The sequence below is a fragment of the Stegastes partitus genome, unplaced genomic scaffold (assembly GCF_000690725.1).
Source record: "Stegastes partitus isolate 25-593 unplaced genomic scaffold, Stegastes_partitus-1.0.2 Scaffold989, whole genome shotgun sequence".
Classification (NCBI taxonomy): domain Eukaryota; kingdom Metazoa; phylum Chordata; class Actinopteri; family Pomacentridae; genus Stegastes; species Stegastes partitus.
The window spans coordinates 116776-135188 of NW_007578720.1; the positions used below are offsets into that span (position 1 = coordinate 116776).

The 18413-nt window shown below is 41.4% G+C and overlaps 1 protein-coding gene across 1 annotated transcript in view; it reads left to right on the top strand.

Moving 5' to 3' along the window:
- Nucleotides 1–2819: 2819 nt before the first annotated feature.
- The window catches only part of tead4 (TEA domain transcription factor 4), a 33352-nt gene continuing 17758 nt past the window's right edge, over nucleotides 2820–18413 (top strand). The window contains exons 1-3 of the mRNA XM_008294743.1: nucleotides 2820–2845; nucleotides 3922–4262; nucleotides 17654–17718. Coding sequence (XP_008292965.1) covers nucleotides 2820–2845; nucleotides 3922–4262; nucleotides 17654–17718 — 432 coding nt within the window. The remainder of the gene's footprint in view (nucleotides 2846–3921; nucleotides 4263–17653; nucleotides 17719–18413) is intronic.

Below are 18413 nucleotides of genomic sequence, written 5' to 3' on the forward strand. Positions count from 1 at the left end.
CCTCATTGTTTGACCACTCCTGTGTTAAAGTTCGTCTGTGTGTGTGTGTGTGTGTGTGTGGGCACCTCTTTGTTTCAGTTTTCCTGATAAATTGTTGTCATGAGTGTGTTTGTCTGCAGTTGTGTTAAAGGGGGTGGGGGGGGTCAGTCATGGCTCGAGGTTTCGTGGCCCCTTGACCAGCTGGAGGATTATCCCGTCGAGCAGATCCAGGGAAGAAGGGGCCACACTGGGGGAGGATGAGGGGAGGCAGGGATAAGGGGGGGTGTTGGATGGGGGGAGTAAAGAAGGAGGGGGGTTGTTTTAAGGCACGGCTTAGGTTAATTAACCTCCTGGACGCTTTGAGTGAAGCACGGAGCAGCACACTAATGGTTTATGGCCGCCACAAATCTCACAGTGACCTGCAGTGGCCCTGAGCTGGAGCTGCACTCGGTTCAAAATCAGCTACACAAACAGTACAGCTGTCAAATTTGACTTTTTTTTGTTTATTTCTGAAAGATTTGTTTTGTTGTGAGTTGCCAAGTAGCTGTTGGGCTCGCGATGAAGATTAGGGTTCACTGGAAGGAGCAGTAGAGTAACTACACAAGATTAGAAAGTTTGAGTTGTGTGATATAATTCAGAAAAAACAGGTTTGAGAAAGATGAAAGAAAACTTTTACTACATGCTGTCTGTATATAATCTTAAAGTTATTTAAAGTTACTCTAATTTTTAAATGTTTTCAGCCATTTTCTTCTTTCATAATGGCAACAAAACGATTCAAATATCAGCATAAATTATATTAAGTACGTGATAACCGGCTTACAGAAGTTCTAAATAATTTAAAAACAACTTTTTTTATCATAAGCTGTTAAAATAATCAGTTACTTAAACCTTCACAGCCTCACAAGAGAAGACCTGTTAACTAGTTGATTATGAACAATGTCACACATTTAATGTGGTGTCGCTTCAGATTTTTCCTGCAGGGTTATCCAGAGTTCAAAGGTTGGATTAGTATTTACAGCGTGTTTACCCAAATGGAGACTTCACAATGTTTTCAGTGAATTATTTAGTCTATAAAATGAGAATCGTCACATTTTTAAGACATAAAACCGGGGAATGTTTGGCATTTTAGGACTCAAAGCTTGACCAAACTATTTGTTGATCAGCAAATGGATGTAAAATGTTCCTGCTCTGTGTGATTGTTATCCACAGTTTTTTTGTGTCATTTTAAAAGCCAAAAAATGTCCAATGTGACTTTCAGAATGAATTCCATAAGTTATATTTGAACATATTTGTATTACTCCTAATGACATTCAGGGTATCATTTTATTTAAAATATTATTGTCAAAAGCCATGACACTAACTATTTCCATTTTTATATACATTTGTGGGGGAACACCAGTGCCAACATTGACATCACGCTTTAAAAAAAAAAAAACTACACTAGTGCTGTTAGTGTTTCTGAGTTTCTGTTAGTGTGTTGGTGTTTGTGTGGGCATGAGTTTATTTTATCCTGGTGCATCCTTATGTGTACATCTGTGTATACACTTGTGTATGTGAGGGAGAGAAAGAGATGAGGAGAATAGCCGACTGGCCGGACGTTTTACAGGAAGCACAGTGGAACATCGGGGGGCTCAAAGGAAGCGCGAAGGGGGGAAACCAGACAGGCAGGAGAATCTTACTCACTCCTTGCAACACATTAATTGACTCACTCACCAATCTCCTCTCAGCCATAGCCTCACATTTATAACCCTGTACTTCCTACACACGTAACACACTCTTATGTTTGGGATTATAACTGACGCAACGGTCACAGCTTTCGTCTTTGTGGCCCTAAATGGACATGGAGGTGTGTTGCTTTCACGGCGGGCAGGAAGACAGTCCATGACAAACAAAAAACAATCTGTTTTGCATTGACTCATGACTTTGCGAGGGCTTTCTTCACCGAGTCCTGCCATTGTGCCCGGTTTTTCCATTTTTCTCTGTGCCGAGAGGAAGAGGTGGAGCCGACGTCTGTCTCATGCTCTCCACCCAAATGTAAAAGCACTGTGTGCACATCCTAAACAAATTGGTGTGTTGAGAAAACAGGATGTGAATCTGTTTCAAGTCAAACATCCCCACTCTGTCACCCTGCCCCGCAGATCTCACTGCTGTTTGGACAGTTTTTTTTTTTTTCTTTCTGTCATAAAGAGTCAGTGGAATGCCGAGTTAATCCGCTGGTTATTGTCGTCCTCTCCCACCAAAAACAATGTACAAACAAATTGATTAGAATCTCAGTAGAAGATTTTAATAACACAGTCAGTTATAGCACTGATGAGGAAATGGGCAACCCAAAATGCCCCCTGGCCTTAATATCCTGGTATGATACTCCGTGGCATGTGTGTCTAAGTGTGTCTGAGGACGGTGATCCAACTTTAATGTGTCTCCTAGTTTATTGACATCAGGCTCCTCCTGCACAGTCCTCCCTTCCTCCACCACCAAGATGCTCTTTTCCATTTGTTTACATGTTGCCACTAATCTAATTAATAATCCGAGGAGCTTTTACCAAGTCGGATATTGAGTTGATGTGCTCATGGACTATCGTCACTGAGCTCAGTGACATTTATTTTATAAACCACTTTCAGGATGAAAACCTTATCAGACAGATTTGATGGGTCTTCATTTATTTTATTCAATATGAGGCATTACATGGTTTGCAAATTTTTTGACTTACTAAAAAGTCTAGAAGTGTTTTGGATTACTTTGGTAGTGGAAAAAAAATAAAATATGCAGATTTTTAGCATGAGTAAGGAGTTACCACTATCATTTTTCCCTTTATTCTTCTTTTTTAAGTTGAGTAATGTATGGAGTATTACCCTCCTCAGGAGTTGTAAGTCATCTGAAAGTGCCATGTCTTAGTGTACAGATTTGTCAAGTTTAAGAAGGAGTCATAACTCTTAAGGTGGCAAGCTAAAGGTTTTAAATTACCTTAACTGCCCCCATCAGCCGTGTGTCACAGCCAAAGACTGTACATAAAAGATGAGTGCAGCCTCGGGGTCTGAAAAGTGAAACCAATGTAGAAGTTCCTTAAACCTGCATTCTTTCTTATGACCAGCAGGGGGCAACTCCTCTGGTTTCAGGAAGAAGTCAGATTGCACAGAAATCTATAAGAAAATAACACTACTTCCTACTTGATTTGTTCCCTCTGTGAACTTTATTCTAATGAATACAAGGTCTTAATGCTACTTTCAAGAGTATTTCAATATAGCATGATGTTTTTTTTGGATATCATGGTTTAATGTAGACTTAAATAGACAAGGGTGTGCTACGTTGTGGTTTACAAGTTGGTACTGTATGGACGTCTTCGAGTTCTCAGTCGGATTTGCCCCTCACTCGTCACCTTTGGTTTCAAACGACCAAGATGGTGAGAACCAAATGCCAACTCGAAGCTTTCGAACGATCCACAAACCAGTGGATGATATCACAGTCGCTACAATCGTCTTTACAATCTATGGCCACTGTAACTGCAGTTATTCAGTGTTGTTAAACAGCAGGTCAAATTACATTTAACATAAAGAAAATGTGAACAGATAAGTCGATACTTGCAAATAAGTTATAATTACTTGTTTTCTGTGTCTGTCCTTTCTGCTTTGAAACGTGTTATATACATAAAGTTTACTTAGTTGCTTCAATTGTTTTTAAAAGATTTCTTACCAAATTTTCACTGTAGGAAAGTGATGCTCAATATGATATAAAGTGACTTAATATCACTGCTATTCAAATAACAGATTTAGTTTTCATTGTTATTGCCTTTTTGACAATACTTTAGCAGCCTAAATTTTTCAGAAGAAATCCTTCTAAAACTTGTTCAAGGATAACTCAGGCTTTGAGAAACTTTATTTTGACAGCACAACACCTCAATCTTATCCCTTTCTCTGTCTTTCTTTTCTGTCTGCCTGCATCCAGATCCATCATCATCTTCACACCTGTGGATTGCATCCAGACAGGTCTGCTCCCTGCAGCAACCTCTATCTCTTTCCACCCTCATCTACCGCAAAACCCCGACCCTCCACCCCTCGCTCCGTTGTCCCCTTTCCGTCGTCCCACCACGTCTGCGGAGTGGGTGCCGGCTCCCTCCCCCAGGGGTGGGAGTGAGGAGCTGGGGGACGGACTCGACAAACCCCTGGAAAATGATGCAGAGGGTGTGTGGAGCCCCGACATCGAGCAGAGCTTCCAGGAGGCCCTGGCCATCTACCCCCCCTGTGGCCGCAGGAAGATCATCCTCTCTGATGAGGGCAAGATGTACGGTACGCCCATCTCTATTGTCATACTATCTGTGTACCTTTGTCTTTTTGAGGGACATGATAAAGTTCACAGGCACACTGGGGAAAGGGATTACTCTTCTTAAATTTGCAGAAGTAATAGTCTAAAACAGCAAGGTGGCTCAGTGGTTGCCGGTTCGTGTCTTTCTGCGTGGAGTTTGCATGTTCTCCCTGTGCAACGTGGGTTCTCTTTGGGTTCTCCGGCTTCCTCCCACACAGTCCAAAAGACATGTTGAGGTTAATTGGGGATTCTAAATTGTCCGTAGGTGTGAATGTGCTTGGTTGTCTGTCTCTAAGTGTAACCCTGCAATAGACTGGTGACCTGTCCAGGGTGTCCCCTGCCTTTGCCCTAAGTCAGCTGGGATAGACTCCAGTCAGCCATGACCCTACTGAGGATTAAGCAGTGTATAGATGATGGATGGATGGATAATCTAAAACATCTCTATGAAACATGTACATTTCAGATTCAGTTAAGGCAATAAATGTCTAATTTCTGTTTGAAGCTGTAACCACGAGAACAAAAAATATATATTTTTCAAGAAACTGATTCAACAGCAGCTTGAGTATGTTCGAAAACCCCATAAAGCAAGTTCAACCTCGTAGCCTTCTTCCAACATGCTGAGAGTTGGACAATTGAACTGTGAGTTTGAAAAGACAAACACTATGTTTATGTCACATAACTTTGCTACACATGCGCAGCAAATCAACACTTTCAATTTTCCTGACAATAGAAATCCATCCAGTAGTTGCCCCCCCACCCCCACCCCCCTCTTCCCTCTGCCTCCTGAGCTGGAGGGAAAGGTGCATTTGGCAGACCAGACTAGACAATGGATCATACTGAATATAATACTGGCCACTATGCTGTGGTGAAGAAAAATGGACAGGGAGGCACGAAACATTTGGCTTACTCAGCAATTGCAAAACCACACCTGATCGTTTTGTTTTTAGATGTTATAGTGTTTAAAAAATGTAAATTAGGGACTCTACTTGGGACATGTGGACTTGGGAGTCAACTCAGGAAAGCATGATGAAGAAATCTACGCAGATCAACTGAATTTGACCAACTTCAGTATTTAGCTCATTAGCTCAAGTACATCTTCAGTATGTTGCTGTACTGTAGGAAAATATATTGATTATATATTTAGTGTCGTCATTGGCTACAAAAAGTTTTTTTCCGCTGATTAAGCTGTTTTAAAAATAAACTGAAGAAATCACAACGATGAGCATTTTCCAGTATACGAGGAAATGGTTCTGTTAGTCTGAACGTGTAAGTACATCTACAATTTTACTGATATGTCACAGAAAAACAGTGACTCAAGATTCATTTGGGATAAAACAAAGTATTTCTTTTATTAAATGGACTTGATTGAAAAAGAAGTAACAGGCTATAAACATACCAACTGTGAGCATCTTCCAATACAAACCCTATTTTATGATTTTGTGGTGCACAGTCAGACAAATATTCACTGCTGCACACTTTTTTTTTTAATCTGATCTGTGCTTAATATGGGTAAACAATTTGTTTCACATGCTCTCTCCCACACTTGCATTCACACATTTATCACCGCTCCTTGTGTTCATGCTTCACATCACTCTTGTTTCCTGTGCAGCTGTCAGCTCCACTTGGTCCCATAACACAGAGTATGATGGCATGATGTGTCAGAAACAGGCGCATGCACTCTAATAACTTTTTCGTCTACACATACTAAATACAGAATATGCTTTTTAATTGGTTCCTCATCTATCAGAAGCAATATTTCGCCAAGAAGGAAAATAAAAGACTTCAGTAAATCCTAAATAGCGAAGCTGCAGTGCTATAATTTAGCTCCATAACAGTGACAACAGTCACTTCCTACACATAGTACACTGTTTGTGATTCACCAGCATGGATGCTAAGTTTGTGGGTTATTCCCTCAAGTAAACAGAGCAGAAATTTTGCTTGGATTTTCTACACTGGAACTGAACCATAGCTGATGTGTTTTTTTTGTTTTTTTTTTGCTTTCATTCAATTGTAAAATAATGATTTGAGGTTTGCAGCAGCAACATGAGTATAGTGCAGATCTTTCCCCAGTGAATCTTTGGATAATGTCATTTCCAAACAGGTGCTGGGAAGGTGAGGTGACATTCCTGTCCAACATTTTGCTGAAAGATGTTTGGTGACAGATGGTTTGGCCACCATGCGTCCTCCTGACTGTTTGATAGTGGATCTGGTCAGTGGAAAACAGAGCGGACGGAGGTAGTGGCGCTTTCAGACAGCCTCTGTCATCGCCTTGTTTTGTCACCGTGCCAGACAGCTCCTTTAACTGTTAGCTTTGCCTAGCCTAGCTTAGCCACCTATTGAGGTCATGGCCATCCTCTGATCAGTACTTAAACCCTTATAAAGACTGTAATAATAGTTGGAGGGGGCCAGAGGCAGGAGGGGCAGGTGTCTCATTCTGTGTCACGGGGATGGTGGTGCACTGGATAGGCAAAGGTGGTGGGGGTGGGCTTTTTGACAAGGAAGGCACTAGGTACCCCTTCCTCCCTGTGGGGGTCAGGGGCAGGTGATGCGCGCCAGGGAGCGCGTCGGCTTGCCAGGAATGGCATGTGCGCTTGGGAGCCCGGGGGTTCAAGGCAGCTTGGCTGTAACCCTAAACCAGAATAGACGTTTACCCTTTGAGCGCCTGGAGGGGAGGAGGAGGGGTGGACAAATAAACACCAAGGTGGGCAGTGGTGCCTTGCATGGCCTGGAGGCACAGCACAACTCTCTCACACCTGTCCACAATGTGCACATATCTGTGTGTGTGTGTGTGTTTCAGAGTGAGAAAGGTAGAGGTTGTTTTTTCGTTACCTCCTGTGTTTTCTGCTCTATCTGATTTACTACCTTTATATCTCTTTGTCTCACACAATCTCTCCTTGTCCTTTATGAACAATCCCTTCTCGCTCTGTCAATCTGTCAGTTGGTCTTTCTGCCTTTCAGTTTGCCTCCAGCTGCTCGCTGAGTTCAACCTGACAGCCTTGCGGCAAATCCAGATTTATGACTCAAGATAAGAGGCAGGACTGAGCCTGTGCATGGCCCGCTTTGCCCCCATTGCCCCTCAACAGTCAGCGCAGCCCCCTGACAATCCTTACAGCCGCTGCATCTCCTCTTTTATCGCCATCCCTGAGGTCACCAGTGGCCAACAACTCAAGTCATTCAAGCACCCACAATCAATGCAAAGCCACTTTGAAGGTCTTTAGTGTTGTTAATGCTGTTAAAGCGCTGATGGGTGGTTTTAAATCAAGTTGCCAAATCAAATATCAGCTGAGAATATCTTTAAAGGCATACATGAAATTGTAAAGTGATGACTTGATGGTTTTCGAAATGTTATTTAGTCTTTGTGCACAGGCTAAATATGGACACACAGACAAAACAAACTCCTTGCAAAAAATGAGTCTGTTGGCTGAAAGCGACATACTCAGAATTTCATGTTGAATTCCCCTCTGAGGAATGAATGCCATTCATTGCTAAACAATATGATATTGAGTCTCCGGGCAGCGAAACAGAAGGAATGTGTTCGGATCACCTTCTACATTATAAATTCCTAAATTGAATGGAATGTTTTTTACCCCATATTCGACATATATTCACCACATTTTTTCCCATAATGTTGCGCATTGCGCTGGCCCTCATGCCCATTACTCAACAGGCCTATTAGCTCGCTTATTAGGGACGGTGTCACGGATATTGTGGCGGTTATGTGCTCCAGCAGTAATTCGACATGCATCTGCCAAGGAAAACATTTCCTGCCTTGTGTGGCTCTCAGCGAGAGACATGCCCTGTGGTCTGACCGAAGGCCTCATGCTGCAATAATGGAGAAAAATTCCCAAACTTGTACCAATGTGCTGACAGCTCGCACTAAAAGAATGTGGCCCTGGAAATATGATTATCTCCCCTATTTATTTGCTGCCATATATCTGTCATCTTAATTTATGTGCTGCTTTTGCAACTGTAATTGTTTTATTTTATGATGTCTTTTAATGACTTTTTTTTTAGCAGCATTAACTCTTGCATCACACCATGTTTTATGCAGCTGTTTCGTTTCGTCACATTGGATTTCCTAACATCTGCGTGAGAAGCACATTTCTCACATTTTGATGCATCTTCCAGTGTTAAAAAAAAGAAAGGAGAAAAAAAAGAAAAGATTGCTTGTGTTAGTGAAGTGGATAAAGTCAACAAAGCTCCCCTCAGTAGTGGCATATTTTTCTGTCAGTACAGAACAAAGAACCCACACAATGAATCATGCTCCCACTGAGCTGGGCTTGTGCAACATGTCAACCCAATGTCGGTTTTTGTCAGACGATGCAAATATGTTTTTGTCTCAAGTCATTCTCATTAAAAGTATGATGTAAAGGTCATCGGAAAGCAACAGTGAGTCTTCACTCAGGTCCAAACTTTGGCAGTAAAGTGAGACATTCACCAGTGACTTTGACCTGTTGAGGTTTGAAAAAGCCTCTTGAGCCTGTGTTTCACCATCCATAACTATTAGGGTGACCAGGGGTCCCACTTCATGCAGGACTGCACAGCATTTTTCTCTTTAGTCCTGCACCCCACATATTGAGTCCTGCATTTTTATGTGCAGTAGTTTTTAAAAGTCAACGCTGCAGGAAAGACACTTTTCTATAATTTGTCTTTTATCGACAGCTGTGAAGAAAACAGGGAAGACAATCATTCAGACTCTGCATACATGGGTCAAGTGCAGGTTAATCTGTCACCATCTTTGCTGCCTGCATGCTGTGCCTGAGGGGGAGCTACAACAAAGACTGGGAAACTGGGTGAAGCCGGTGAAAGGCAATTCTCATGGAGCTCTTTTGACATTTTTGCCAGACTTATGTTTTAATTTCACACGGGGTACAATACGACATGAAGTGACTCAGTACATGCGAGTCTCACAGAAAACATGTGACACTAAACAACAATACAATGTGTCTCATTTTGTGATATATATCACAAATATAGGAAATAATCACATGTAAAACAATCAAAGTGATGTTAACTGCAATAAACTGTGTTCCACTGTTGAGCATTACATACAAACTACAACATATCTTGTAAGGTTTTATTGAAATAAGCTGGAAACCATTATTTTAAGCAGCATAGTGATGAATAGTACAAGGAACTACTGTATGATATGGTCATATCGTCATGACACAGTTTCACTTAATGAAGGCCAGTAATTGATTATTACCAGCACCATGCTTAGCAGATGCTCTCATACAGTGTGATATAATGTCACTGAATGAGGCAAATCTGCTGTTTATCTTGGATGCTATGTTGCAAAACTACCTGATCTTTTTTATGATTTATGGAAACATGTTTTTCTTTTGTCCAAAAGACACATGTAGGTGCTTTCTTAAGCAAAAATGTTGCAACATGCTGTTGTATAGTTACTGTCACAAGTGGTTCTCTACATACTGTTCTAGTACTAATAAGTGTTTATGCACCACTGGTAGAGGGAACATCCCAGATCATATACTGTGCTGTTTTTAGGGGAGAGTTCCTGAGTGGAGGGTTCCTCATGAGCAGGAATAGCCCTGTCTCTGAGCTTCTGCCTCTCACGGGATTTGATGCTCTCTGGAGACTTTTCGAGGAAACCCCCCTGCCGATGGTGACTTTCTGGAATCTAAACACTGCTCCCTCCATCCCCGTCACCCTTTTTCTGCCTGTACTTCTCCTCTGTGTGTCTCACAGTGTAACTAATAGGACACGGTGGACAGTGACAGCCATGTAACAGGGCTTAGATCAGCAAGGTGGAAGGATCCAAATGGGTCAGACACCTGTTGATCTGTCTATGCATAAGTGGAGATTTGCTAAAACTACCCTGCACGAATCACTGCAACTGCGAACACACTTGTGGGAGGTTGTGCAAATACAACATGTCATCAGCGAAATGTATGCCTTAGTCAGATTTACCGTACTTTTCACGAAATTCAAACAAACAGCTTACTGTAATTATAGGAGTTTTTGCAACCGCCAATCTCTGTGACAGATGATCAAATATTAACTCACAGAAAGAAATCTGTTATTTACTCATAATTTCTTTCAAAAATTCTTGAGAACTCCCTAGAAACAACCATGTAACATGCTGCTACATAGTGTAAGTAAGTGCTAGAGAAATCATTAGGAAAATAACAGACTTTTAAAATGAATCATAATGACACTGAAGTGACAACATTAGTGTGAATTAAGTCTTTTGCTTCGTCAAGTTTTCACATGTTCTGTTATGATGAGGTGAAGTATTTCCTTTACTGATTAAACATGTTTCACATTTTTATGTTTGCACGCTTGTAGTGCTTATCCTATTGTATGAGAAAAGAAGAAAGTTCTCTTATCCAATTTTCGAATTAAACATTCAGAAGTGCAAAAGATTGAGCAATCTGAAACAGACACTATCAACTAAAGTCATTTGACTTTGATGCTGCTTATAGTTTCTCTCTATCCATGCTATACTTGACTTGTTGCTGGAAGCAAGGCTTGATAGAGGTTATTTCCGAGCTCAGTAAGCTGCATCAAGGCTCTATCGGAGGGGAAATGACACCCAGCCAAGACATTCCTGCAACCTAAATGTGACCTTTGTTTTCCCGAGCAGACCCAGTGGGGCATGTGTGCTGTGGAGAGAAAATGTATGGCTGACAGATGTGCCTGCAGAGACTATGGGAGGTTGTATACAGTTACACTTAAATATGACCTCAGTGATTAAGGAAACATAATTCAAGCCTAGATTTGTGAATAAATCTAAACAAGATGATGTTCACACACACACACACACACACACACACCCACAAACAGGACATGGGATAATGTCGTAGCAGCAGATGTAGCACCCGGTGTGGACCAGTCAGTAAATAGGAATGTCAAGAATGCACAGAGCTGAGAGAGAGACACTGAGAAGAGGACAGAGAGAGCGATCAGGCCAGGCCAGTGATGACCGCAGCCCCATTGGGGAAGGGCAGATTTATGAGCAGCCAGGCCCAGGGGTTGACTTTGGACGGGACACTGTAGGCCTCCTTCACTAACCCCATCCACCTCTTGCTGACCTCTGCCAACAGGCCTGAGGAGGAGGAGAGGAGAGGAGAGGGCAGACTGCTGAAAGACTTATTGTGATGTCTTTCGGGGTAGTCTCTGCTCCAGGAGTAAATACGATAAATAGTTTTCACATTTTGGATTGTGCTACGGCTGGAACATGCTTTTATGTTTGCATGTTATGACATTAATGTGGAAGTCATTCAGGGATATTTTGTGTGTGTGTGTTTTGTTTTTTTTTTGTGCTTGTGCAGATTTGTCAAGTCCAGTAATCCATTTCATTCCCGCCTCCCACCCAAAGGGAAGCTGGACACACCAATCATCTTGTTTGATAGACAGATTTGTACGACAGCTTTTGGTATTTGTTATGTGTCTTCATAACAACATTTGCTGTGTATATGTGCAGGGACACTGGCAGGTATAGCTTCTTTACAGAAGTTGTTTGGGTATGACTAGCGGCCTTTGTGGGCTCAGAGGTGTGGATTTTGGGGAAACGTGGGGGATACTTCCCCCTAAAAACTTTAAAATGTCTGCATTTGTCCACCCAATAAAAACATGACGAACAAGAAGTAGAGGAGATTTATTTTGAAAAACTTCCATTACGTTACTCATAGATGCAACAATGCCTCTGGGGTGTGTCTTTTCTTAAGCACTGGGTCTTTTTGTACATCCAATATGTGAATATAAATTATGAGCTCATACAACCACTGAATCTTTTGTGGCAATATGTAATTATCCCCACCACGTACGTGCACACACACACACACGCACACACACACACGCACGCACACACATGGTAACAAGGTCTCCTCCTCTAATGAATTTGATTGTTTTAATCAGAGTTTCCTCAAACTCATCCCAAACAGAACTGTGCTGTCTCACTGAAGCACATATGGAAGTCCAGGCGGTTCCAGCTTTTTATTTTTATTTATTTTTTAATTAATTAAAATGAATTGATTTATCATTGACATAAATAAGTGCCACATGCACGTTTAACAAAAGACAAAAGAGAACAGAAGAGTAAATTATGCCCGTATGTGTCGACTCAGCAGAGATAATATTAAATCTGAAAAGTTGATCTACAGATGAACAAATGTTAAAGCAAAGCAGGATACTGTTCTCGCTATGAATTGCTACGTAGTGCATGAATTTTATCTTTTCCTTTACATAAATAGAGTCTCTGACACTTCATATGTAAACTATATTAAATGTTGTTCAACAATTCTCCATCATGCTGTATGGGTTCACACGCTGGAGTCACATTCATTTACCAACTTAGAAACACATAATGAATTTTCATATAAACGTTATAATCCTTTTACATTAAAAAAAAAAAAAAAAAAGTCATGACACCTGTTTTCAGTGGCTTTTGGTAGTTTTTAACAATCATCATTTTTAGCATTGTAGATTTTTTTATACCTTAAACTTTGATCTTAGAACTTGTTGTCCTGTTTTGCCTTGTTTAATATTTTATACAATTTTATTCCCTCTTACAAACTGATTGCTTTTTGAACTTTAAATGTTAACATGTACAGCACTTTGATCAACTCAGGTTATTTTAAACCTGCTGTATAAGTAAACTTAATTAGATTTGATTTGATTTTAGTGCCACAAACGCAAAATACCGATGAGTTTAATACAGTGAGGGACACAGATTTGAAATTGGGGTCAAAGAAGAGGCTGTTGTAACTGGTGCTAAATATTGGAAAATTCCTGAGTTGAGGTATCAAATTTCAAATTAGAAGACAGAGAGTTTGATCGGTGATCAGAATTAATCAGAATTTTCTCACTTAAGCATAAACATATCTGTTTTATGTACACACTAAACAGATGTCTCTAATTGTAGTCTGTGAGCAAAATGCTCTCTGGGATGTTTTGTTGCAATACAAAATGGATAGGAAAGTTGATTCTGCTTTACAGAATCATTCCCAACTTACACTGGGACCTGAGTACAAATTTCATACCACTAACATCTGAATGTAAGCTGGCATGGCAAATAAAGTTCCTTGAATCCTTGTCCTCTGTCATATTGTGACAACATTATTACAAACTCACAACTTGTTATTTTTTCCTAAGTTGCAAAACTCAGCACTATATCTTGAACTCTGGAAAACCCTGACTTTGCTTCTACTGCGTCACTTTTCATGCCCTTAAGAAATGTTTCCAGAGTCAGATTCCCCCCAGACAAGTGTGTGACTGCAGGCAGTGTGATAAACAACATCAAACTGTGGACCAGTGGGTGATGGTATAATGTTCCTACTGACTTTCCTGCAGCCTTGGCTGGCACAAGTTCTGTGTCTGTGCTACTCCCATTGGATATCATGATCTCATCGCTGTGTGACTGAGTTGCCTCTCTGATCTCATGGGTGTGTTGCAGGGTATTTTTGATGGGCCCTTCCCCAAGCACTCACACTAGGAGTGGCGGGGCATCTGATACGAGAACATGAAGCAAAGCCCCTTTGACGAGTCCTTAATGAAGTTGTTTAATGCTTGAAATACGTACCTGACCAACTTTGAAGTGTGTCCTTTGCGCTGTTGGGGGTAGCAAACTTTCTAAAATCATCAACACTAAGATGAAAAAAAGTTTCCTTTTAATATAGGAAGCAGTAATAGAATTGTTTTGTATCCATCGTGCTACTTTTAACTTCCATACTTGAAGTTGACTTGCGGTTGACACAATAACTTACAGGCTGATCCAGTTTGACAACTACTTGGGTCCAGCAGAGTCTTACAAATCCATGACACAGGTTCAAAAGAGTCTGGCTATGAAAGTGAAAAGATGGTCTGTTTTTCTGAATTCATGGAAAGAATTTTATTCATCTGTGGAGACACGCTCATACATCTGTGTCTGCTACTTTGAAAATCCCTATTGGATACGCAATGTACATCTCACTGTACACTGAGCGAAGATAAATTGCTGGGAACTGGAAAGACTTGCTGCTGTAATGTGAGGAACTCAATACAGGCAACTTAATGTTCATTTGAGGTCAAGTACTGTGAGGACTTTTACAAAGCTCTCTGTTCGTCTTTTCAAGAATTTGATTGCGAGGAAATGTGGAACACTTTCTTAATCCCTGGGGAATTAAAGAAATATGCTTTTAGGGGCTCAAACAATCGGCGGGCGAGTGCACCTCCTGATAAACACTAAACGGTTGAGGAGTTACAGCCCTGAAAGGAAAATAAGATTGAGACGGAATGAATGCCGCAACCGGGGCTAAAGTGTGCGTGTGTGTGTGTCAGTATACGTCTGTATCTGTGTGTGCGACTGTGTGTATAAACTGGAGCGCACAGCATTTCGCAGCAGGGTTTAGTCCACAAAAGCCTCACACAAAGATAGTCCTACAGTTGGGTAATGTGTGTGCATGTCCTGTGTGTGTGTTTCCTGGAGCTTTATGTGGAATAGTATTGACTACTTTTCCCTCCTTTTTTGCTCTCATAACCAAAACTGATTTATTCTGATTCATGTGCTTACATCTAATGAAACCATAGTGCCGCATTACAAAACGTAGTTTTATTTAGACAGGGATATGTTTTAATTTTGGAATGCTCAAACAAATAATGTCGACCTTTCCTGTTTTTATTTTCTTGTTTAATTTGGAGCATTTGTTAATGATTCCACATAGTGACACAAAAATCCTGCAGGCTTCTCTTGAACACAGCGTTCTGGGCTGCAGGGCTTTCCATGAGATGTGGGTCCCACTAGGGGCCGGTGGTGAAACCCATCTAAACAATTCTGTTTGATCAGATGTAGGAACAATATGAGTTCAAGCTACGTAAAGCTATCTAAAATCAAGTGACATCTTTGATCTTATCTTGACTCCAGCCAGCATGTCATCATCTCTGTTGTCATTTTTAATGCTGTACTCGTCAGAGTCATTGCTGAGATCTGGAAATGCAGTAACAAAGCATCACTAAAAAGTCTGACAGTGTGAAACGGATGTGTAGTCAGACTATCACTCCCAGGATTTCCAAACAAATTTGTAAGAGAAGACTAAAGTAGACAGTCAAATTGAAGCCAAAAGTGATAAACATCCATCACACCTTCCAATCTTGCAACACTCTTCCTATCCAATGAGGGTTTATGATTAAGAGCTAAGATAAACTGTCTACACTGTGGGCTTATTTATAACCACTTCTTTTCCTTGTCTGGCTTCTTGTTATAGTGTTGCTGACTGTCTAGATTTAGCAATTACTTTGGCGAATGCAATTGGAGTAAGTCCCAAGTTGTGATAAAAATGGGATTTATCCTTCCAGTGATTGTTGCTCGATATTAAAATCCCTCCATCCAACATACAACTTACTGTATAATCACATGCGTTTTCTTTGGGTAATCCATCTTAGCTCTAAAGAGGTTGTGCTCAACACTTTACAGAGGCAGACGTCTGGCTGGAAGTTTGTATATCCAGCAGCAAAAAAAAAAAAAATCTAAGTTCTTTAAGGACTTAGCAGCAGAACACAAAAGCTCTCAAAAAGCATTAAGTCTAAACCTGTGCCTGAGCAAACTGCGAGGCCTGGAATGACTGTTTCACACGAATGCTGGGACCAAACTGGTTTTGCATTCCGCGCAAAATCTGATCACTTTTATTGGCTGACAAAATGTCTGATGGGGTATCAACCGGGTATCAGGTTTCTTATTTTCACCGCCGGGGTCACCTGACTGCCTGCTTTGTGGAGCGCTGTGAGGTCTGACCCAAGCATCACTATGTGAGGGAAAATCTGACGGGTTTGTACCAGGTTGTGTGTCGTGACTGATCTGTGTGTTAATTCACATGGAGACGTGGTGCCAAGGGAAAAATGACCGTGTTTAAGAGGTGGTGCAAAGTCTAGCAAACTCTTGTATGACTTTGTGTGTTTGCGTCGGGGTGTGTGAGAAGTCCTTTGGGTGTCAGAGCCGTGATTCAGTCTGCACCTGATCTTGTGTGTTTTTCTCAGTCCCTAAAATATGTAAATGTGCTGATCTCTAGGGGTCCCATTAATGATTCTGTTCAGTTTTAATTGATCTCTTGATAATCTCCAGCAGCATTCTGCTTCATGTGTAGTCTATTAAATGTCAGAAAATTAGGAAAAGTGCCCTAGGTGACATCATTACATTGCTTGTTTTGCCCCACTGATACTCCAAAAAACAAAACGATAAAAATTTACAGTAAATACTCGCATTTGAGAGGCTGTAGCCAGAGAATATTTAAAATTATTGCTCAATAAACACGATAATATGAGTGTTTATCTTGAGTTTAATGTTTCACCATTACTGCAATATGTAGTGTTGTAATATGCTCATTTTGTATAGCAGCAACAGAGCGACATCAAAGTAATGTGTCTTGTAAAAACTGCAAAACGTTCTCGACCTGTTGTTAGATTTTCTGTTTTAACCATCGAACTGGAGACTTTGTTGGGAAAAAGAGGGTGAACGCAGCCAAATGACCGTTGCCCTCCACAGCAACTGGAGAGTTTGGATGAGGGGCAGAACGAGCTCAAAATTTACAGCAGGCGTAAAGGCATATTCCATAAACATTGACACACACACCAGCTGCCTCGCGGCCTCACCAGTCTGGCCCCCTCTGGTCACTGGCCTGTACCGTGTCTGTCCTGAGTCCGGTCTGAGGATCGCATGGCTGCAGCCTCCACCTGCTCTGCCAATGTGACCTGTCTGTCAGCAGTGGCAGCGCACAGACGCACACTCACCGCGGAGATATGAGCTCAGTGTACACTCGGGGGGTCAGCCACAGACTGATGCAAGCTCTCACACAGACAGAAGTATATACTTAGTGATATACTTACACTTGCAGCTTTCAGCGTTGACACACTGGACAGCCTTGACGCTTTGCTTCGTGCACGTGTGTTTGCACTCTCATCTATACGTGCACACGCGCAAACGCTTGCAAATATGTGCGAACTAAGACGCGAGTGCAAAAATATTTTAAGCTCTTCGTTTAGCTAATGATACGTAACTATTTGTTTAAAACTGTTCACGCAAATATACGTTTCGTCATTCTTGCCTCTCACGCTGCCTGCTTTGGTGAGGCATTCAGGACAGGCTCACTGGTGATGAGTTAAATGTGGGTGCTGCGTCACATTGTGTATTCAATCTCCTCAGCCTTTTTCAGGTCTCTCCTATTAAAACTAAATTTAGTAAATAAACAAAACTAAATTAAAAACTAAATTAATTAACATTAAGAAACAAGTTGCCTTTTTCCTATTAACTCTCCCAATGTTTTTTTTTTTCCTGCTGATTGACAAGTGGAAGTGAAATGTAGCTGAAAGATCTGGAAATGTTCCAGTAATTGGATCTTGTGCTAATTAGTGAAGTAAAATGATGTTTTTTGGCCCTTCACAGGACGAAATGAGTTGATCGCACGGTACATCAAGCTCCGCACGGGGAAGACGCGGACCAGAAAGCAGGTGAGTTCTCTGCAGATGCCATTTGTAGCAGCCCCTATTTTTGAACCCCTCCAGAAAATCCTCTCCTGTTGAGTGATGTCCCAACACCCTGTGTGCACCCACCCCACCGGACCCTCGATCCCTCCCGTTTGGAGGGCTGGACATGACGATTGATTTAGGGCCAGGGCCCAATGCACAGATGCTATAGGATCATGTGTCGGTGTTGTTTCTTCACCACCTCATGGATCTGGTGCTTGTTAGAAAGGGAAAGAAGCTGGGGAATACAGTGATCTGGATGGGAGACCGAGGCGGGACGGAGAGGGATTTGGAACTCTATCCTCACTACGGTATCTGATATGGAAGAACTGATGTATGGGGCAGTGATGGATGTGGAGAGAAAGGGTCTCTAAGTCATCTGGCAGAGTCACTGTGGAAATGAAAAGAGATGAGTGGAGATGAGAGGAGAAGGAGGGGCAGTGACAGATCAGAGATAGATAGTGAGACAGGTTGAAGGTATAGAGGGACACCTGCTGGTTCATCTACAGTAAACTGACTGTTGTAGTACAGCTACATCAGACAGTTGCTGAAAATATAGATTTAGTGTTATGTAGCAACAAATGCCATCTCTTCTGTACTGCATATTTATTACAGATTTTAAAATAAATTGTGTGAGATTGGAAGCAAGTTGTTCATAAGTTTTTCATAAAAAAATACAC